At 44.5% G+C, this 22,192-nt stretch overlaps 1 protein-coding gene across 1 annotated transcript in view; it reads right to left on the bottom strand.

Annotated features, from left to right (window-relative positions):
* LOC111949539 (V-set and transmembrane domain-containing protein 5-like) overlaps window positions 1-5,197 on the bottom strand; it is an 11,548-nt gene extending 6,351 nt beyond the window's left edge. The window contains exon 1 of the mRNA XM_023966806.3: window positions 4,778-5,197. Coding sequence (XP_023822574.1) covers window positions 4,778-4,844 — 67 coding nt within the window. The 5' untranslated portion in view covers window positions 4,845-5,197. The remainder of the gene's footprint in view (window positions 1-4,777) is intronic.
* Between the last annotated feature and the right edge of the window lie 16,995 nt (window positions 5,198-22,192).

Below are 22,192 nucleotides of genomic sequence, written 5' to 3'. Positions count from 1 at the left end.
TCCCATTCCTCCTCTGGATCATCCAGATGGTCATTGGCAAACTTCAGACGGGCCTGGACATGCGCTGGCTTGAGCAGGGGTCCTTGCGTGCACTGCAGGATTTTAATCCATGACGGCGTAGTGTGTTACTAATGGTTTTCTTTGAGACTGTGGTCCCAGCTCTCTTCAGGTCATTGAGCAGGTCCTGCCGTGTAGTTCTGGGCTGATCCTCACCTTCCTCATGATCATTGATGCCCCACGAGGTGAGATCTTGCATGGAGCCCCAGACCGAGGGTGATTGACCGTCATCTTGAACTTCTTCCATTTTCTAATAATTGCGCCAACAGTTGTTGCCTTCTCACCAAGCTGCTTGCCTATTGTCCTGTAGCCCATCCCAGCCTTGTGCAGGTCTACAATTTTATCCCTGATGTCCTTACACAGCTCTCTGGTCTTGGCCATTGTGGAGAGTTGGCGTCTGTTTGATTGAGTGTGTGGACAGGTGTCTTTTATACAGGTAACGAGTTCAAACAGGTGCAGTTAATACAGGTAATGAGTGGAGAACAGGAGGGCTTCTTAAAGAAAAACTAACAGGTCTGTGAGAGCCGGAATTCTTACTGGTTGGTAGGTGATCAAATACTTATGTCATGCAATAAAATGCTAATTAATTACTTAAAAATTATACAATGTGATTTTCTGGATTTTTGTTTTAGATTCCGTCTCTCACAGTTGAAGTGTACCTATGATAAAAAATTACAGACCTCTACATGCTTTGTAAGTAGGAAAACTTGCAAAATCGGCAGTGTATCAAATACTTGTTCTCCCCACTGTACTACCTCAACTAACCGGTGCACCCACACATTGACTCTGTATCGGTACCCCGTGTATATAGTCTCGCTATTGTTATTTTACTGCTGCTCTTTAATTACTTTTTACTTCTATCTCTCATTCTTATAAATATTTTTTGGGAAACTGCATTGTTGGTTAGGGGCTTGTAAGTAAGCATTTCACTGTAAGGTCTACATCTGTTGTATTCGGCGCATGTGACAAATAAGATTTGATTTGATTTGAATGCAGCCTCAAGTGTTCATGGGTATGACACTACAAGCTTGGCACACCTGTATTTGGGAAGTTTCTCCCATTCTTATCTGCAGATCCTCTCAAGCTCGGTCTGGTTGGATGGGGAGCGTTGCTGCAAAGCTATTTTCAGGTCTCTTCAGAGATGTTCGATCGGGTTCAAGTCCGGGCTCTGGCTGGCCCACTCAAGGACATTTAGAGACTTGTCCCGAAGCCACTGTGCTTAGGGTCGTTGTCCTGTTGGAAAGTTAACCTTGGCCCATTCTGAGGTCCTGAGTGCTCTGGAGCAGGTTTTCATCTTTGCCTCAATCCTGACTGGCCTACCAGTCCCTGCCGCTGAAAAACTTCCCCAGAGCATGATGCTGCCACCACCATGCTTCACTGTAGGGATGGTGCCAGGTTTCCTCCAGACGTGACGCTTGGCATTCAGGCCAAAGAGTTCAAACTTGGTTTCATCAGACCAGAGAATCTTGTTTCTCATGGTCTGAGAGTCTTTAGGTGCCTTTTGGCAAACTCCAAGTGGGCTGTCATGTGCCTTTTACTGAGGTGTGGCTTCCGTATGGTCACTCTACCGTAATGATCTGATTGATGAAGTGTTGCAGAGATGGTTGTCCTTCTGGAAGGTTCTCCTATCTCCACAGAGGAACTCTAGAGCTCTGTCAGAGTGACCATCGGGATCTTCGTCATCTCCCTGACCAAGATCCTTCTCCCCGATTGCTCAGTTTGGCCGGGCGGCCAACTCTAGGAAGAGTCTTGGTGATTCCAAACTTCTTCCATTTAAGAATGATGAAGGTGTTCTTGGGGACCTTCAATGGTGCAGACATTTTTGGTACCCTTCCCCAGACCTCTGCCTCGACACAATCCTGTCGCATAACAATTAATTCATCCTCATGGCTTCCTCATGGCTCTGACATGCCCTGTCAACTGTGGGACCTTATATGGACAGGTGTGTGCCTTTCCAAATCATGTCCAATCAATTGAATTTTCCATAGGTGGACTCCAATCAAGTTGTAGAAACATCTCAAGGATGATCAATGGAAACAGGATGCACCTGAGCTCAATTTCGAGTCTCATAGCAAAGGGTCTGAATACTTATGTAAATAAGGCATTTCTGATCTCACCCATCGCACGCCCGAAGGGGGCGCAAAACCGGACAGGAAGATCATGCCAGTGACTCAACCCATTCAAGAGAGAAAAAAACATGGCACGACATGATTCACCCCTCCTCTAGACGGCATGGGAGAGCATTATCAAGCCAGTGACTAAGCCCCCGTAATATGGTCAGAGGCAGATAATCCCAGTGGAGAGAGGGGAGCCAGCCAGGCAGACACAGCAAGGGTGGTTCATCACTCCAGGAAAAAAGCTGCTCTTTAAATATAAGGTCCAGAGTAACGTTGAGGTCCTTCAAAGTTTTATTTGAGGCGACTGTATAACCATCAAGATAAATTGTTAGATCAAACAGAAGATTTCTTTGTTTCCTTGAACTAGCATCTTGTTTTGTCCAAGTTTAAAAGTAAAACATTTGCTGCCATCCACTTCCTTTAGTCTGAAACGCAGGCTTCGAGGCTAGGCAATTTTGGGGCTTCACCAAGTTTCATCGAAATGTACAGCTGTGTGTCGTCTGCATAGCAGTGAAAGTTTACATTGAGTTTCCGAATGACATACCCAAGAGGTAGAGTATACATTGCGTGTACAAAACATTAGCAACACCTACTCTTTCCATGACATAGACTGACCAGGTGAATCCAGGTGAAAGCTATGATCCCTTATTGATGTCACTTGTTAAATCCACTTCAATCAGTGTAATTGGAGGGGAGGTTACAGGTTAAAGAAGGATTTTTAAGCCTTGAGATAATTGAGACATTGTGTATGTGTGTCATTCAGAGGGTGAATGGGAAAGACAAAAGATTTAAGTGCCTTTGAACGGGGTATGCTAGTAGGAGCCTGGCGCACCGGTTTGAATGTGTCAAGAACTGCCACGCTGCTGGGTTTTTCATGCTGAACAGTTTCCCGTGTGTATCAAGAATGGTCCACCACCCAAAGGACATTCAGTGAACTTGACACAACTGTGGGAATCATTGGAGTCAACATGGGCCAGCATCCCTGTGGAATGCTTTTGACACCTTTTAGAGTACAGGCACTGAAGAATTTAAGCTGTTCTGAGGGCAAAACTCAATATTAGAAAGGTGTTCCTAATATTTTATACACTGTGAAAAGAATAGTGGTCCTAAAACCATCCACAGAGACAAACTGATGTCTTTCCTACAGATAAGATCTAAACCAGGCAGGAACTTGTCCGTGTAGCTAGTCGGAAAACTTCCAATTTGGTGGAGCGCCATTTCCGTTCCAATTTTCTGGAAGCTTGCTTCAGGGCTTGGGTATTTTCTGTAATCCAGGGAGCTAGTTTCTTGTGACAAATGTTTTTGTTTTTAGCGGTGCGACTGCATCTGGGGTTTAGATCCTTGGTTAGGTGGTTAATTGATTTTTGTACTCCGGAGTCCTTAGGTAGGTGTGGGCAGTCTGGAAGGGTATCTAAGAATCTTTGGGTTGTCCGAGAATTTATAGCACGTGTTTTGATAATCCTTGGTTGGGGTTTTAGCAAATTATTTGTTGCGATTGCAAATGTAATAAAATGGTGGTCCGATAGTCCAGGATTATGAGGAAAAACATTTAGATCCGCAATATTTATTACACAAAACTAGATCCAGGGTATGATTGTGGCAATGCGTCAGTCCCAAGACCTGTTTACCTGATGTGCTACCTTGTCCCGGACCTGCTGTTTCGACTCTCTCTCGTTCTCTCTCTGTCTCTCCCCCCACCCCCCCTCACCTGCTGTTTCAAACTTTGAATGCTCGGCTATAAAAAGCCAACTGATATTTACTCCTGAGGTGCTGACCTGTTGCACCCTCTATAACCACTGTGATTATTATTTGACCCTTCTGGTCATCTATGAACGTTGGAACATCTTGAAGAACGATCTGGCCTAAATGGCTATGTACTCTTATAATCTCCACCGGGCACAACCAGAAGAGGACAGGCCACCCCTCAGAGCCTGGTTCCTTTCTAGGTTTCTCCCTGCCTTTCTAGGGAGTTTTTCCTAGCCACCGTGCTTCTAAATCTGCATTGTTTGCTCTTTTGGGTTTTAGGCTGGGTTTCAGAATAAGCACTTTGTGACGTGCTGATTTAAAAAGGGTTTTATAAATACATTTGATTGATTGATTGGTTTTGAATTGCCCTCTTAGCCACCTGCTTTCAGTTGTTTTCTCATGTAAGATGTGTTTCAATCAATGTGAATTACTGACTCAGACACACCAGTACAACTAAAGGTGTGTGCACACAAGATGAAGCATGCACAAAGAATTTTGTTGAAGCATGCAAAGAATGACAGAGAAACATTATGGCTGCCAGAGGTATGCCTTGAAACCATCACGCCCTATCCAGGTTTTGTGGAATTAACAAACCACTGTGTGTCTAAGTGCACTATCATTCTGTTTCACCGGTACAAACCACATCAGAGCAAAAGTTGGGAAACACTCACAGTTAGTCAACCGATACCAGAAGAAAGTTTCTTCTGAAATTGCTTGGCATATACCATACACTCTGAGGCAAACATAGGCATGCCCTTAAACACACAAGCACTCACATTTAAACACATACAAATCAGTATGTCCATATATGGATACATGCTCACAGAAGTGTTTCCATGTATGGATAGGATACATACCTAGGTGGCACACATACAATGTGATGCTGAAGAAAAGAGCGACTTCCTGTGTGTTCCAGAGCCACATTAGAACCCCWGGTCCATCTATTCTCACCAGTACGGAGTGTCTACTGGGTCATTCCACATTCTGGAGCATTTGCTTTGCTCTTCTCTCAAAATCCATTATTTCCTGTGTTCCTCCTTCCTTTTTATTTTTGTTAATGTCATTATCTGGTGGAAAACAGTATATCTCTTGTTGATGTTCTCTTCTGTCCTTCTCAGCTCTGTGTTCTCCGGCTACCTAAGCTGCTCTGCCTGTGCAACGGCACCTCACCCATCAGACAGGATCAGCAGGAGATTACTGTGTAAACATTCTCACTAAGAAACAAGCACTGAGAGAGAGAGAGTAAGAGAGAGCGAGCCAATAACAGAGTAAATACTCATGCAGAAACACACAGAGAGACACGCCTGTACGGCCTCCCTGTACTGCCTCCCACAAATGCACCACGTGGGATGAATAAGTGGTATTGGAGCTTGGACACACCTTGCTGAGCAGGTCAGACAGGGAGGGGTGTCTTTTCTGAGATGACTGCACTTCTTTATGATGGCCACATGAACAGAAGTCACAATATAGTATATCACAGATCCACTTTGCCTATTTGCTGCCTGGTCACTGTTGCAATAGCTTATTTTTGAGGCAGATAATCAGGGGCGCGACTTTCACTGGGGACGGAGGTGTCATGTCCCCCCTACATTCCGAAATTGCATTTTTGTCCCCCCCAGTTTCATCATTGCAATGTGATACAAAAAGCGACAACGGTGTGCTTTAGGACTAGGATGGCTGGACCCGCACGGGAGAGTTGAGCATAGTTCAGTGTGTATGTGTTACGCTCTTTTACAGAGTTGTAAAACCAAACCAAGGTTTGGTTTTGACTGATGTAGTTGGCAAGGTAACGGCTGTTTATCTTAACTGAAAAAAATAAATGAGTGTTTATTTGTAATGCTGAGCTATTATTTTAACTGACATGTAACGTTAGCTAATGTTTCATTAGCTCTCGACTGAGGTGAATTAATAAGCTATGCTAGCTAGTAGCTACCACAGCCAGGTCAGCTCTAGCCTGTAGTTATCTGTGAGATAGTAATAATAGCCAGCTCATATCGCTATCTAACAGCTGTTGTTTGCATGGACATGTTTTGTAGCCTTTGTTTTGCCCTGTTTCAGAAGTAAATCAACTTGGCTAGCTTTCGCCAGTTGATTTATCATTCGAGAGAGACCTGGCCAAAAGTTGACCAACGTTAGCTATTATTTTGCCTCAATCACACTAAACCTGAATCAAACGATGAAACCATCTGCCAAACGATTGAAGATTGATATTCTGATGATTTTTCAGTGAAATGTGAGTAGTATTAGTCAGTATGGCTATGTAACGTTATTGATCTGTCAGTTTCCCTAGCTAATTCCTTACTTTTCACACTGACACAGTAATAAACAGCTCTAACATTACAGGCTTCACTGTCATGGTGCACAGTAGACTTCTGCATAGGACTAATTTCTTCATCCCTCTCCCACCTGCACCCACTGGACTTCTGTCCGACTCCCACCAGCTACCGCAAGAACTGGTCCCAAACCCAACCGAAGTTATTTTAGGTGTATGTGACGCAACTCATTTGCCAGCCATGGTGCCAGCAAATTTGCACCCTATAGGCAATATCAAGTGTGCAAAAATAACTTAAGAAATAGGTTTTAACTTACCAGAGATTCTCACATGGCCCTTACATTGAATTACTGGGCTATATCAGCCAATATGCTAGATGTAGTTTGAAGAGAGCAGAGCTCGAGAGACTTTTTATAGCCTACCTTTTCGGAGTGGGAAGATTTTCAGACTGAGAAATATGGATGATCAATATTTAGGCCTGTTTCTAGGCAATGTAGTAAACTATAGCCTAATCATAGGCCTATTTAGGAAGTATATTTCCTTGGAAAGATAACGGCCACGTGCTTCTCCGCCCATGCATAGGCTCAGTGGAGACTGCTGAGGGGAGGATGGCTCATAATAATGGCTGGAACGGTGCAATTGGAATGGCATCAAACAAATAGAAACCATGTGTTTAATGTATTTGATACCATTCCACTTATTTTGCTCCAGTCATTACCACAAACCCGTCCTCCCCAATTAAGATGCCACCAACCTCCTGTGCATAGGCTATAGCCTACTCTATTTAATTGATACCACATGCGCACCTGATCTCGCAGGTATGGCTACTGAACTGGAAGCAGCAAGAATGATGACTGCAACACTTGCCACGTTTTGCATAGGCCTATAGGATATAGCCTACCTTTTAGGAGGACGATTTGCAGGCAGAGATTAATCAATACTTATTGAAAATGTTAGTAGCCTAAGCTATGTGCGCATTGTGCCATTTTCTTTTTTATTGATGATTCCATATTTTGATTGTACTTCGACTCGCTTTGGTTGCACGCCCTCCACTTCTTTCCATTATCAATATTTATTTACAGACACTGTAGTAAACTACAGTCTAATCATATTTAAGTTAATTTCATGTTCAAGTTAACTGCAACGTGATTCTCCGCCCATGTAGGCAGCCTACTCTATTTCAATGGGACCACACATACTAGGCGCACTTGAACTCGCACGCCAAACTAGGAGAAGTACTGAAGATGAAGCAGTGAATTCTGAGTGTGTGAATAATGCGAAAAAATATGTGATTTTAATACAATATGTAGATTTATGCATACAAAGCAGAAAGAGGACCGTCTCCAAATAATCTATAGGACAACAAAAATATTTTCATCCCAAAGTCTTCTGTCTGACCAACAGCACCCTCCCACAGCATGAAAAATGACTACCGCGCTGCAATGATCTCTGTCGGACCCGCAGCCCTTTAGTGCATTCAGTACACAACACTATGCTCATCATGTCTTAGCAGGATCAGATGGTGACAGGTGTCCCTGCAGGGTCAGACAGCCAGGGAAGACCAGTCTACGGAGCTCAGGTGAATTTTGCAGTATATTAACAATATCAGTGACTGATACAAAGCTCCATCTTGAGTTGATGGGTAGATCTACAGTAGCTACAGGACAGCAGATTAAATCTACAGTCTGGGATCTGGGAATAATGGTCATTTCAATTATTGAACCATAGATTCTATTCTTGGATAATATAATGTATAAATGTACATCAAGGTCATTCTTTGTCATGCCTCATTTTAGGAGGATCAGATGGTGACAGGGGTCTCAGCAGGTTCAGGCAGCCAGGGTGTTACGCGGAGTGGAACAGGGGAACCCAAGAGCAGACTCAGACTGGGATGAAGTAACCAAGGTATTTATTGAAACACAGGGGGGAGATGGAGTGCAGGTCAGGGGAAGCTCGGGCGGGTTGCTGGAAACCAGGTGCGGAGGCTGAGGCTGGAGCTAGAGGGGTTGAGACAGGGTAAGCAGGTCTGGAGGGGATTCCAAGGGCAAAGTAGAGTGTGGAATCCAGGACAGAGTAGCAGGAAAACGAGACGTGGGACTGGAAACAGGGACCAGAGTCAGAGCGGGCAGAACTGTAGCGGAGAGGAAAACAGCGTCAGGCAAGGAAAACAGGCACAACAGGATAACAGGATCTGAATAGTAACAAACGGCGAGGCAGTTAGACTGACTGAGCAGAGATTACGATCTGGCAGCGTGAAAGTGGCAGGGCTGAGTGTTTGTAGAGGTCTTGATTATGGAACAGGTTGCAGCTGGTGGGGATCTGCTCTGACTCCAGCACATCTGTCCCCACCCACACAATCACACACACACAAAGAGTGAGAGACGGAGAGAGAGAGAGAGAGTACTGGAGGAGTGGCGGCAGGTCAAGAAGACACAGGATGAGCAGTAGAGGGCGTTGCAGGAGCAGATGTGAAACAGGGAAGACCAGTCTATGACAGAGGTGAGGTGAATTTTTGAAGATACAACACTTTATTCTCTCTTAGTAAGACATCCTCTATATCAAATTTCAGACAGACCGACCAGCCAGCCCGAGCCTCCTGCACTCCCGACCCCCAACAGTCTAGTCTATAAATCTGCTCTGTCCCAACACAATTTCCTTCCCAATTCACACCTAATTTGTTTAATTACCAAGGGAAAGGTTTGAAAACAAAAAATCCAACAACATAAAACACATACACCACAAATATACATCAACACACAGAAACAGCTAATCCTAGGCCAAGGTCAGAGTGACAACACACAGGATGGCCCCCAGGACCAGGACTGAGCAGCCTAGCAGCTAGGGATTTCCAAAATAGGTATCTCCTCTGACGTGGGCATGTTTTCAACACAGACTCCTTTAGTTGTACTGTATTCCATATAAGGCATCCAGAACTTATGAAAGTTGCCCAGTATACCCTTAATCTTATAATAAATCAAATCTAGAGATACATAACTTGCCATTGACAATTGTAGGATAAACCAACCTTTCAATAAATGGCAATTGTCACGCTCGTCGTACGAACTGGAAATATACTCAGACCAACGTGCAGCGTGATTTGGGTTCCACATGTTTAATAAAGGAAACAATAAACGCAAACGAAACGTGAAGCTCAAGCAGTGCTCACAGGCAACTACACAGAAACAAGATCCCACAAAAACCAGTGGGGAAATGGCTGCCTAAATATGATCCCCAATCAGAGACAACGATAAAACAGCTGACTCTGATTGGGAACCATACCAGGCCAACATAGAAATAAATGCACTAGATCACCCACCCTAGTCACACCCCGACCTAACCAAAATAGAGAATAAAAAGGCTCTCTATTGTCAGGCGTGACAGTACCCCCCCCCCCCCCCCCACCCCAAAGGTGCGGACTCCAGCCGCAAAACCTGACTCATAGGGGAGTCCGTGGGCGTCTAGTGTCGGTGGCGGCTCTGGTGCGGGACTTTCCCCGCCCAGACCACGGGTCCGGCCATGAGCTGGGTTGTACGCTGCACCCGGACTGGGCACCGGCGCCGAGAAGTACAGGCCATGAGCCGGCAAGTGATGACCCGCGGCCTGGCGGGCACCGGCGCAGAGGAAGCTCCTGCCATGGAGCGGGGACTGGACTCCGTGCCTGGACTGGGACATCGCGCAGAGAAGCTCCTGCCATGGAGCGGGACCGGATGCCGTGCCTGGACTGGGCACCGGCTGTAAGGAAGACTCCGCCTTGGAACGGACTGGACCACCGTGCCTGGACTGGACATGGTGCAGAGAAGGCTCCGCCATGGAGCGAGACTGGCCCGTGCCTGGACTGGGCATCGTCGCAGAGAAGGGCTCCATGCCATGGAGCTGGACTGGATGCCTGCTCGGACTGAGCATCGGCGGAGAGGTAGGCTCCTGCCTGGAGCTGGAGGTTCCGGACCGTGACCTTCGCAAGTTTCCAGACGTGGACCATCGCAGGAGGTTCCGGAACGTTGACCGGCGCAGAGGTTCCGGACTGTGGACCGTTCAGTAGGTTCCGGACTGTGGACCGTCTCAGGAGGTTCCGGACTGTGGACCGTCATTGGAGATTCCTGACTGTGGACCGTCGTTGGAGGTTCCGACTGTGGACCGTCTTTGGAGGTTCCGGACTGTGAGACCGTCGTTGGAGGTTCCGGACTGTTGAAACGTCGCCGGACTCTGGACTGTGAACTGTCGCCGGAACTCTGGACTGGGAATCGTTGCCGGAAAGCTCTGGACTGGGGACTGTCAACTGGACCAAGCTCTGGGACTGGAAATTGTCGCCGAAGCTCTGGCCACTGGTAACCTCGCCCGGAAGCTACTGACTAAGGGATCTGTCGCCGGAGTCCTGGAACAATGGAAAACTGATCGACCGGGAATAGCTCTGCGACTGGAAAACCGTCGCCGAACAGCTCTACGGGAACTGACTGACCGAAACTACTGCAGACTGGGAAACTGTCGCAGGAAGGCTGCTTGTAGCGTGACGGGCGGCAGTGTGTACCGGACAACTAGGGGACAACAACGCACTTCAAAGGTCGCGATGCAGGGAAGACAGAGCAACAGCACCCGTACTGACTGAGGAAAGAGCGCACCACTTCAAGCTTATGCTGGAACTAGCGTACCACACGTGACACTGTACTGTACACAAAACTTCAGGCATGCATCAAGGAAAGGAGGGAAACACAGACAGCAACAGGAAACAATACAATACCTGCAACAATTGAAGGTACGCAACACATGACGATGAGTAAGCAAGAGAGAGCACAGACTAAGCTCAGCCATGTGCAGGCCACTGAGACCTGACGATGGCAAGTAGAGACTTGCACAGATAAGTAGCCGGACGATGACAACAACTCCACACGTAGGAGCATGCGCGAGACTTAGCAACAAGAATACGTAACTGGGGCTGTGGCAGCGCACGAAAGAACCTAAGGTGCGACTAAAACTGCACAAATCTGAATACACCGAACACATGACACACTTCGCACGAAGCGAACACGAAACGAGATGCAGAGACGCTGCACACCCCGACTAACGTGGCAAATGGTATCCCACCTGAAACACTTTCGCTATAAAGAACAAGCCACAAAACAGATTGTAACACAGAACAACCGAAACACACAACTTCAGAGAGCGCAACACAAGTGACGGACAAAATGAAGGGACACAAAGCGAACATACCGAAGACTTGGAAGGCCCGCCAACCCTGGAGCAACAGACTACGATGAACACTGTAGACCACATGACACGGACGGTCACGCTCCTCAGCACGCCCACTCTGCAGCACTCTCATCACCACCACCTCTCTCCGGAATCTTTCGTCGAGTTCCTCCTTCGGCTCCCTTACGGTCTCTGGCTCATTCCTCGGCTCCGCCGACCACCCCGTGTGCCACCCCCCACAAAAAATAATCACCACATTAAAATCTCATACTTGATTTACTCTAACAAAAATTATAGTAACAAATATTTTAATGAATTATAATCCACACAATAATTCCCATTTCTTGTTGCTGCAGGATTATTTTCCTGCTGTGAGAAACTGGTCAAATTAAGATCCTATATCTGTAGACTCGTCTACTTTTGGGGTGAGGACCAATGGCTGTATATGAATGGACAAAGCCATCAAAGCCACCATTTATTCCTATGTGAAGATTTAATAGAGCTCGCCAGTTTGTAGTCCTAAAATTCGGAAATTAGTTACCTCTAATTTGTTCAACCATCCTATGGGGAAAGAATAGGGTTTCGAGATAACCGTTGAAAAGGTATGTGATAAACACAGGCTTGGGAGATCTTATACATTTTGTTCTATGAGATAATATGATCTTCATGAATTATGAAGCCTTTATGTGCTTTTTTAAATGACATAAATCTTTCAAAATTCACAAAAAGTGACGTTAGCTGATTAAGATTATCTCATAGAACAAAACCTATAAGATCTTCTAAGCCTGTGTTTACCACATACCTTATTTTCAGTGTTTATCCCCCCCCCAAAATGCTATTAATTTCCTCATAAGCTTTGTCCAACAAACCATGGCAGATGGTGCCTACAAAAAGACGGCATTAATATTTCTCTCTATAGCGCTTTGAATCTATGTCGGTTACGATGGCGTCTCATGGAGACAACACGCGCAGTCTGAACTCATTCAGGAAGTGACGTTGCAGGCTAGTTCAGTGCTGCCGCCTCTGACCCCTCTCATTGACTCAAGTTGAAGGCCGACCGTGGTAGTGCAGACTGCCATTAACAACTAAATTATCCTTATAATAATCGGTTCAAGGACATTCATCTAGTGTATTAGAAGCAATTATTGATGATGATTGTCTTAGAATATTTTTTTTTTACACGAAGATTGACCGTGAAGATTGACATTTTTCCATTCACTATAATGAGAAATAATAAGTACCGGGTCGGCCTTGAACTCCCATGGCTTCAATAAGAGGGGTCATTAGTTCTCCCCTGGTGAGGACATAACCTTGATTGGTAACAAGAGAGTTTGCATTATTGAGGAGGAAGCTCACACAATGCCAACCTTACTATATTTGACCTGAAGAAGGCACTGTTTACCACAAACCACTGTTCTCAGTTCTAAGCAAGTCAACACGTGTTGTGCTGTGAAGTGGTTTGGTTTCAAAGGGCCATTTGGATCCCTTCAATTAAATATAGGTAAGCATGTAGAAGTTGTTCTAACAGCCTTGCCTAAAAAGGACCCAAATGCAACTATAAGGCAATGTGAGATGGAGGGAAAGGTTGCCAGGGAGAACTGTGTGAGAACTGACATGATCCACAGAGAACTATCGCCACTGACTAAACACTTTCACCTTCTGTTTAAATACAGTGGAACGTTGTGGGGGAAATACGTTAGAATATGGGGATACATTATAACCTTTGAATTACTTACATTTACATTTTAGCCATTTAGCAGACACTTATCTAACGTACAGTTAGTGCATTCATCTTAAGATAGCTAGGTGAGACAACCACATATCACAGTCGTAGTAAGTACATTTTTTCTCAATAAAGAAGTTATCAGTAAAGGCAGTGCTATTATTTGTGATAATCTTAACAAAAACAAAACCTTATAAATCTATCAATACTTTGGGGTACAGCAAGTCCTTTGAATGATTAATCTGTTTCTGCTGTCCTTCTATGGCTTGAATTAATGCCATTAAACTATGATATTCACAGATGTGGAGGTTTTACAGTAATGAGGATTTCCAATTCCTGAGCTGTGATGCTGGTGTGTCACTTTTATAAATGAATACTTAGAGGCGCCCCAGCCAGGCAGCTAGTGTAGCCTCTCCTAATCTCCTCTCTCTCCTGATGCTCCTGAGTGGGTCATGCTGGCTCATGGCCTCCTGCTGGGATGTGGGTCGCCAGACAGTGACAATGCCTGCCTGTTGTAGCCGTATGCATCTGGGCAGGCAGGATTACCTAAATCCCTCCGATGAGGGGGAGTTATGGAGAACCTGTACGACTCACCTGGCAACTCAACTCCACTCTCCCTCCCTATGAAAAAAGTATGCTTGATCACGGTGTAGTTTGCTTTGTTTTTGAGAGATTAAGAACAAAGAAAATGGAAGTAAGCGTATGTTTTTGAGGGAGAAAAGAGGAAGACTTCATACATATAAAATCATCTTATTCTGCATAACTGTAGATAAGGCAAATGTTTAAATGTCGTCACTCAGCACACGTCAAGACGTCAATTCAACGTCTATTCCATGTTGGTTCAACGTAATTTCATTGACATGACATGGAAACAATGTTGATTCAGCCAGTGCGTGCCCAGTGGGTGGTCTGTGGCTGGTCATCTTAATTAAACGGGGAATAATGGTCCCGTCTAGATATGTATTTATCTTCCAGCCATTATTTCCTTTTCCATTAGAGCTCCAAAATTTGGAGATTGAGGATTTGTGGGTGTTAAAAATAACCCTGGAGCGTTAGACAGACAACCTTCACTCCTTTACACATCATGTGAAGGGTGTTTCATTCAGTCCTCATAAAGGGGTCAGTATAAAACACACATCCCATGAACAAAAGAGCAAAGGTAATCCCAGAAAACCTTGCTTTCTCTGATCTTACAGACCACTTTTATCAATTTATAGTTGCCCAGAAAAGGCAGGAACTGATTTACAGTTTACAGAAACAGCACTCAAATGGATTAGACATTGTGCATTAAAACAATACATTATGATATGAATGTCATGTTTGGCATTCAACCAAATTAACGAAATGTTATACAAATGAATTTATGAATTAAATTATTTGTTTCCTTTTCCCATTATGATCCAACAACTACATCACATGTAGACAATTAGCGGCCTGGTATACAGCTTTCCATTATTGTTTTAATATCTATTTTGAATCATAAGAGACACTGTCATTAAGCAGGCTTTATGATAAACCCATGCAGTTGCCTAACTTACAGTAAAGAACAAAAGTCACCAGAATCAGCACAACCTTCATTTTAACAGGGAAGATATTGAGACCTACAGACCTCTCAATATGTGCATTCAGAAAGGATTCAGACCCCTTGACTTTTTCCACATTCTGTTATGTTACAGCCTTATTCTAAAATTGATTAAATGAAATGTTTTCCTCGTCAGTCTACACACAGTGCCCCATAATGACAAAGTGAAAACAGGTTTTTAGAAATGTTTGCATATGTATTAAAAATAAAAAACAGAAATACTTTATTTACATAAGTATTCAGACTGTTTGCTATGAGATTTCGAAATTGAGCTCAGCTGCATCCTGTTTCCTTTGATCATCCTTGAGATGTTTCTACAACTTGATTGGAGTCCACCTGCGGTAAATTCAATTGATTGGACATGATTTGGAAAGGCACACACCTGTCTATATAAGCTCCCACAGTTGACAGTGCATGTCAGAGCAAAAACCAAGCTATGAGCTCAGAGACAGGATTGTGTCGAGGGGACGGGTACCAAAAAATGTCTGCAGCATTGAAGGTCCCTAAGAACACAGTGGCCTCCATAATTCTTAAATGGAAGAAGTTTAGAACCACCAAGACTTTTCCTAGAGCATGCCGCCCGGCCAAACTGAGCAATCGGGGAAGAAGGGTCTTGGTCAGGGAGGTGACCAAGAACCCGATGGTCACTCTGACAGAGCTCCAGAGTTCCTCTGTGGAAATGGGAGAACCTTCCAGATGGACAACCATCTCTGCAGCACTCCATCAATAAGGCCTGTACGGTATAATGGCCAGATGGAAGCCCCTCCTCAGTAAAATAAGCATGACAGCCCGCTTGGAGTTTGCCAAAAGACACCTAAAGACTCAGACCATGAAAACAAGATTATCTGATCTGATGAAACCAAGTTTGAACCCTTTGGCCTGAATGCCAAGCGTCACGTCTGGAGGAAGCCTAGCACCATCCCTACGGTGAAGCATGGTGGTGGCAGCATCATGCCGTTGGGATGTTTTTCAGTGGCAGGGACTGGGAGACCAGTCAGGATCGAGAGAAAGATGAACAGAGCAAAGTACAGAGAGATCCCTGATGAAAACCTGCTCCAGAGCACTCAGGACCTCAGACTTAGGCAAAGTTTCACCTTCCAACAGGACAACGACCCTAAGCACACAGCCAAGACAATACAGGAGTGGCTTCGGGAAAAGTCTGTGAATGTCCTTGAGTGGCCCAGCCAGAGCCTGGACTTGAACCCGATCGAACATCTCTGGAAAGTCCTGAAAATAACTGTGCACCAACGCTGTGCACCAACGCGGAAAAATGATTTAATAAATGTTATAATAAGACTGTAACGTAACAAAATGTGGAAAAAGTCAAGGGGTCTGAATACTTTCCAAATGCACCATACACAACATAAATATACACATTAAGGGTGGAGAAAATGACTTGGGTAAAAAAGCTGTCAGTTGTTAAGGCCCCCTGCTGTGTTGAGTGGTGGGTGTCTGGGAGGGAGAGTGCTTGACCAGGGTGAGAGTGAAGTGAGGATATTGTACAGTGATGTAAGAGTACATACTACAGTCTCGCCTGTCTAGGTCTCTCATCCTATATACTGAATCACAGTAGGGTCTATAACATTATTATGCACCCCACTGGTTTCCTATTTTGGGAAGTCCACATCCCCAGGCCAACTGTGGAAGAGCATGTAATGTAGGCTTCTACATGCTCTGCTCATTTCAGGTTAGGTGAAGGGGAAAGAGATGAAAGCAGTGCAGAAAATACACTTAAAAGACACTTAACTTAAGATGTGATATGGACTACTTCTTTAATCCTGAAGAAAGAATAAAAAGGGGAGGAGAGAGAGAGTGAGAGAGACAGAGAGAGCGAGAGAGATGGAGAACAGAGAGAGAGAGAGAGAGAGGAGAGAGAGAGAGAGAGAGAGAGAGAGAGAGCAAGAGAGAGAGAGAGGATGGAGAGACAGAGAGAGAGAGAGAGAGATGGAGAGACGAGAGAGGAGATGGAGAGACAGAGAGAGAGAGAGAGAGAGAGAGAGAGAGAGAGAGAGAGAGAGAGAGAGAGAGAGAGAGAGAGGAGAGAGAGAGGCAGAGAGATAGATAGAGAGAGGATCACTTGACTGGTATTTTCTGAACACTAATTCATACCCCAAAAACTTTTCTAAGAATCTTATAACATTTTCAACTATTCCTTTTATGCAGTATTCAACAATGTCACCACCCTTTCCATTGCGCTTTAATACAAGGTAGTATTTCCTCATGGAGTTGTGGGATAGCCAACTGTGGTAATACTGTAGTATTAATGCTTATAAGAGTAATGCATTTATGAAATGGCAGCTTACCAACATTTTTTTATTTTAATTATACCATTTACATTTCCCAAGCGGAAGGGGAAAAAGGAAGTAGCGTGCATATCACATTAACATCAAAACCCAATTGAACAAAGAGCTTCCAGGATTTCCCAGAAGTTGATTGAGAATCGGCTTATCCAGGTACAATTTATTTAAAATACATTTCTGATCGTTTACAGAAAATAGGAAATTGCTAGTTTGCAAATGTGAATCATATGAATAATAGACTTCTGATAATATTGCTGATCACAAAGCTAATGTTTTCACTATTTGTAGGGGCGCAACTTTGGTTTTAGAAGTGGGGGGACATAACTTTATTATTATTATATATTTTCTTTTAATGTTGGAAAACACTCCAAACAGCCTACCCGACCACTCAGAGGCGTCCGCATGGTCCTAAAGCACACAGTTGCCTTGTTTTGTGTCACATTCCAATTATTTACCTGGGTGGGACAAAAATGCAATTTCAGGACACTATTTGAACTGTTGTGGAGGTCAAAGAGCAGCAGCACAGTCAAATGAGCTCAAGCCTTTTCAATAGTATTATAAAGGTTGTGAAATGGTACCAAAAGAGGAAGTGACTCTGTGCTTCTGAAATACTGAACAAAGCTATCCATCCCGAACAGACCTGTTAAAAGAAGAACATACGTCAGCAATATGCATAAGCTGAAAGTGGAAAACATCACACCATTATGAATTCAATACCTCTAAAACACCGTTCACGTCATTCAGTAGTACTAGTGATCCACTGAAATAACCTATGAAAGCATAGCCCCAGAAACATTGACTTTCTATCCACCACATGGCTTAATCTATTATTCTGGTACTCCAGTGAGGGGCTTCTTTTGTGAATGAGGTCTCTTTGGTCAAATGGAGTAATGGTCCCTCCTATTGGATTATGGGATGGGTGTGGTATTGCGGTATTAATCTGAGCAGACGGCAGGCAGCCTGCCCTTGACTAGCGACTGGCGGAGGGCTGTTGTGTTTCTGTTGGAGTGACTTCACACCGCTCTACAGCTCTATCCAGTCCACACCGCTATCTACAGCTCTATCAAGTCCACACCGCTCTCTACAGCTCTGTCCAGTCCACACCGCTCTCTACAGCTCTATCCAGTCCACACCGCTCTCTACAGCTCTGTCCAGTCACACGCCTCTTCTACAGCTCTGTCCAGTCCACACCGCTCTCTACAAACTCTGTCCAGTCCACACCGCTCTCTACAGCTCTGTCCAGTCCACACCGCTCTCTACAACTCTGTCCAGTCCACACCGCTCTCTACAGCTCTGTCCAGTCCACATCGCTCTCTACAGCTCTGTCCAGTCCACACCGCTCTCTACAGCTCTATCCAGTCCACATCGCTCTCTACAGCTCTGTCCAGTCCACATCGCTCTCTACATCTCAATCCAGTCCACACTGCTCTCACCAGCTCCAGGGGAAAGAGACTGGTATAGTTTCTCCTCTCCACAAAGATGAACCTCTTCTGCTTCTCTCTGGTAAGGCTCTTTTTTTACTTCTCTTCAGAGTGTAGGGCTTCTCTCTCTCTCAGACGTGTGTGTTGAAGAGGGGCTGATGTGTTCCTAAAATTACAGTGGCATGAGAGGCACACTAGCGAAGCCCCCCCCCCCCGCAAGAAGTGGGGGGGGCGAGCGTTAATTGATCATTTTTACGACAGAAAATTTGCTTTAAAACGGCAACATTTTTTCTCAGCCACACTGCAAAATGTGTAAAATAGCATGAGATTAGCTATACAACTTGACATTTTTGTCTCTTCACCATGGCAAAAGAAATTCCAACAAAATGGGGGGGGGCTTGCTCGAAACTTGCGGGGGGCCCCGCGAAACTGTGCTACGCCGCTGGAGAGTCATGGCTTGATTTGGTGGTGGATTTGAGTCCAGCGGGACTGAAACGGACTAGGATTTCTGTGGGGCTTTTCTTCAGCGTCTTTTGATGAATGTTATGGTGCTATAAAATCTCAGTTTAGTCTTTGGAAGCAGTGCAATTGTGTCTTGTACTGTACATTTCTGTGATTGTGTATGGAAGCAACTAAGTGATGTTATTACAGTACTATTACACTAGAGAGTAGCTTTGACGTGTGTTTTTTTAGATGACCGAAATATAGGAGATTTCATAGATTTATAGAAGGAAATAATCACAAGCACAACTGTATTAGAGGAGTACAGTCCTCTCCTTGGCCAGATGTTGGGGATGTTGAACACAGTTCAGGATTATTGACCGACATGTCCTCAGAACTGATCCAAGGTCATCAGGTTGAAGAAGCGTGATTGCTGCTTCACATTTGCAAACAGCGTTGTTGTTTCTGTTGTTATTCACCACCACGTGTATCAGGATCTACTACAAAATAGTAATACACAGTAGTGGCCCAGATGTAATGGATCAAGACAGTTCTAGAGGAGCTGCTGAGAAATTATGTCTTCTGAACTAAAATATAAACACAACATGCAACAATTTCATAGATTTTATTGAGTTATAGTTCAGGAAATCAGTCAACTCACTCTTCAATGGCTGGAAGTTGCTGGATAGTGGCGGTAACCGTAACACGCTGCCGTACAAATCGATCCAGAGCATCTCAAACATGCTCAACAGGTGACATGTCTGAGTATGCAGACCATGGAAGAACTGGGACATTTTCAGATTCCAGGAATTGTGTACAGATCCTTGCGACATGGGGCCGTGCCTTATCATGCTGAAATATGAGGTGATGGTGGCGGATGAATGGCACAACAATGGGCCTCAGGATCTTGTCATGCTATCTCTGTGCATTCAAATTGCCATTGATAAAATGTATTTGTGTTCCTTGTCCTTAGTTTATGCCTGCCATACCCTAACCCCACCGCCGCCATGGGCACTCTGTTCACAACGTTGACATCAGCAAACTGCTTGCCACATGATGCCATACACATTGTCTACATCTGCCTGGTAGAGTTGAAAACGGGATTCACCTGTGAAGAGCACACTTCTCCAGCGTGACAGTGGCAATCAAAGGTGAGAATTTGCCCACTGAAGCTGGTTACAACGCCGAATTGCAGTCAAGTGAGGTTGACGAGCACGCAGTTGAGCTTCCCTGAGACGGTTTCTGACAGTTTGGGCAGAAATTCTTCGCTTCTGCAAACCCACATTTTCATCAGCTGTCTGGGTGGCTGGTCTCAGACAATCCCGCAGGTGAAGAATCCGGATGTGGAAGTCCTAGGCTAGCGTGGTTAGACGTGGTCTGCGGTTGTGAGGCGGTTGGATGTACTGCATAATTCTCTAAAACGACGTTGGAGGCGGCTTATAGTAGAGAAATGAACATTCAATTATCTGGCAACAGCTCTGGTGGGCTTTGCTGCAGTCAGCATGCCAATTCCACGCAGTCTACAGTTTGTCCCTGATTGTGTCACTAACTCTGTGTGTGTGTGTGTGTGTGTGTGTGTGTGTGTGTGTGTGTGTGTCTGTCCAGGAGGGTTCTACGGACAGTCTGTATGAGGCTGTGCAGGACTCCAGTGATGCCCAGGTCTACACCATCCCCAGCCGTTCCTCCAGCCGCTCCTGTAGCCTTGCCGTGCTGCTGGATGAAAACCCCAAGTGGCGTGGCTCGGGACGATCCATTTCCATTGTGAGTACACATACATATGCATTGTGCACACTCGTGCACAAACGCATGCACATACCTATGCAAATGCATGCATTCACACACGCACACATACAGACACACACACACACACGCACAAGCGCACACACACTTTGTACCCTTAGATTGAGTTTTCATTGGGAAGTCAATTTTCTAGAATGAAGCTCTTGATCTTGAATAGACCAAATGTTAAAAGCTGTAGCTCCTCTTCTCTGTGTCCCCAACATACTCACTGATAAGCGCGTTCATGACAGGAAATTGTCAACTGTATAGTTTATAATTTATATAATGCCATGTCATGGGTATAAGTTAGCTATCTGGACAAACCAGAGCTAAATCTTGTGGGGTACCTGTTCTCGCAGGAGTTGAGACTTGTGGTCTGCCAGAGGATCAGATTGGACGGAAACAATAAAGCTGATTATGAAATTATGATGATGAAAACAATCAATTTACTGCTGGTCCTAAAGTCATAACCATTAGCCGCCAATCCATTCAGTTCTTCTAAGTTAGCATGGACATCACAACCAATAGTTTTGTCATATTTATGCAAACCTTTTCATGCCAATAGGCAAACTCTTCCACATTTAAGCATGTAGAATCAAATATTGATAATGTTCTCTTTTGCTTTCAGGAGATCTCCCAAATGCAGACCAACAACACCAAAAAAATGAAAAGAATGTGAGTTTATGTCATTTGCTCTGATCTGTCTCTATTGACAGAGTGTGCGTGCAGGGCAGTGTATCCATAATAAAAAGCAGAGTGAAAGTGCAGCAGCCCTGAGTTCAGCCTTAGTCAGTAGAGTAAAATGGCTCCAAAGGCGCTCTATCCTCCCAAGGGATAATACTTTAAGTCGCAGCTCTTTACCAAGCTTCCTGACTTTCTGCCCCTATGTAGATTTCACACTGTAAGCCCCCAAGCATCTGTCTATTTATACAATGCTCTCTAAAGCGAAAGATTGGGAAGGAAGGAACATCACAATCCAAATCAATTACACACTGGAAAATGTAATTTTCATTTCAGTGTCACTTGTCAAACCAATCTTATGTGATCAGATGAAGAGGAGCCCCTTTTATGTTGGTTGCCAAGAAAGCAGGGAGCGCAAGGTTCTGTGCTAATTTGAGTACAATTCTCAGTCAAGTCTCAGTCAACACTTTTGGCTTTTCTAAATTATGTCCCACTTCAAAAGCTACGCAAGCAGTGCCTAAGAGCAAACTCTATGACTTTCTTTTGTTAGACAGCTATAAACTACAAAGAGAAATGTTGAAACACTACAACTTACATGATTGAACTGTATGGGGATTCTCTCTCACTTGAAGACATACCAGGAATTTCTTTAAATACATATGTAGCAGTAGACCACAATATGGTTCACATCCTTTTGTTAATACAATTGTGTTGTGGTTAGACTGGGGATTAAAACAATATCCACTTAAAATGTAGTCAGATCTACTGAAAAGATCCCTGGGACTTGCTGTCTTAAGTGTACAGTATCCCTTTGGGTCAATCAGGCTGTTGAAATGGCAGATTGTGGCTTAATCCTGAACTTTTTTCTGTCCTTTAATTTCAGAACACA

The sequence above is a fragment of the Salvelinus sp. IW2-2015 genome, linkage group LG22 (genome assembly GCF_002910315.2).
Source record: "Salvelinus sp. IW2-2015 linkage group LG22, ASM291031v2, whole genome shotgun sequence".
Taxonomy (NCBI): Eukaryota; Metazoa; Chordata; class Actinopteri; order Salmoniformes; family Salmonidae; genus Salvelinus; species Salvelinus sp. IW2-2015.
This window is presented reverse-complemented; position numbering and strand designations above follow the sequence as displayed.